Here is a 669-nt window from a genome sequence, read left to right on the forward strand (position 1 = left end):
ACGGGCGGCACCACGTTCGGGCGGCACCTGGTGCGCAACATGCGGCTGGAGCAGCCCTGCTCGTGCCGCGCCGGGCAGAAGAAGTGCAGCTGCCCGCGGCCCGGCGCCGACAAGGACACCTGGCTCTTCTCGCGCTTCTCCACGGGCTGGACGTGCGGGCTGCACGCCGACTGGACCGAGCTCACCAGCTGCGTGCCCGACGCCATGGAGCGCCGCGCCTGCCCGGCCAACCGCACCCGCAGGTCAGCGCCCGGCCCTTCGGGTCCCATCAGCCTATTGGGCGGGCGAGCCCAGGGCCAGCCTCGCAGCTAGGAGGGGAGGGGCGGGGGGCTGGGCAGACCCCGCCAGGGAGCCTGGGTCCGAGGGGTGCTTCGTCTCCGAGGGGGCAGGCTGGCATGCCCCGGCTGGAGGTAGGTGGAAGGGGTCAGAGGTCACCCTCGTCCCAAGTGGTGGAGCTTTCAGGTGCTTCCAGGGGGCTTAGTGCAAGTTAACCACCCTGAATGCATAGATGCTCCCATTTGAAGGGCCTTTACGGTTGTTTAAAGAGCGCTTGGCAGGGCAAGGGGTGGACTAACAGGTAGCTTGTCAGGTGCCTTTAGCGGGAGGTGGTGGGGTAGCTAACAGGTAGCCTGTCGGGGTGCCTTTGGCAGGGGTGGGGGCAGGGCTAAC

General features: G+C 68.0%; 1 protein-coding gene across 1 annotated transcript in view; it reads left to right on the forward strand.

The window, feature by feature from the left end:
- LOC102384630 (heparan-sulfate 6-O-sulfotransferase 3) overlaps positions 1-669 on the forward strand; it is a gene marked incomplete at its 5' end in the record, with an annotated part of 594,387 nt that continues 593,718 nt past the window's right edge. The window contains one exon of the mRNA XM_006033828.1: positions 1-242. Within this exon, the coding sequence (XP_006033890.1) occupies positions 1-242 (242 nt within the window). The remainder of the gene's footprint in view (positions 243-669) is intronic.

Source organism: Alligator sinensis, unplaced genomic scaffold, assembly GCF_000455745.1.
Source record: "Alligator sinensis unplaced genomic scaffold, ASM45574v1 scaffold1148_1, whole genome shotgun sequence".
NCBI lineage: Eukaryota > Metazoa > Chordata > Crocodylia > Alligatoridae > Alligator > Alligator sinensis.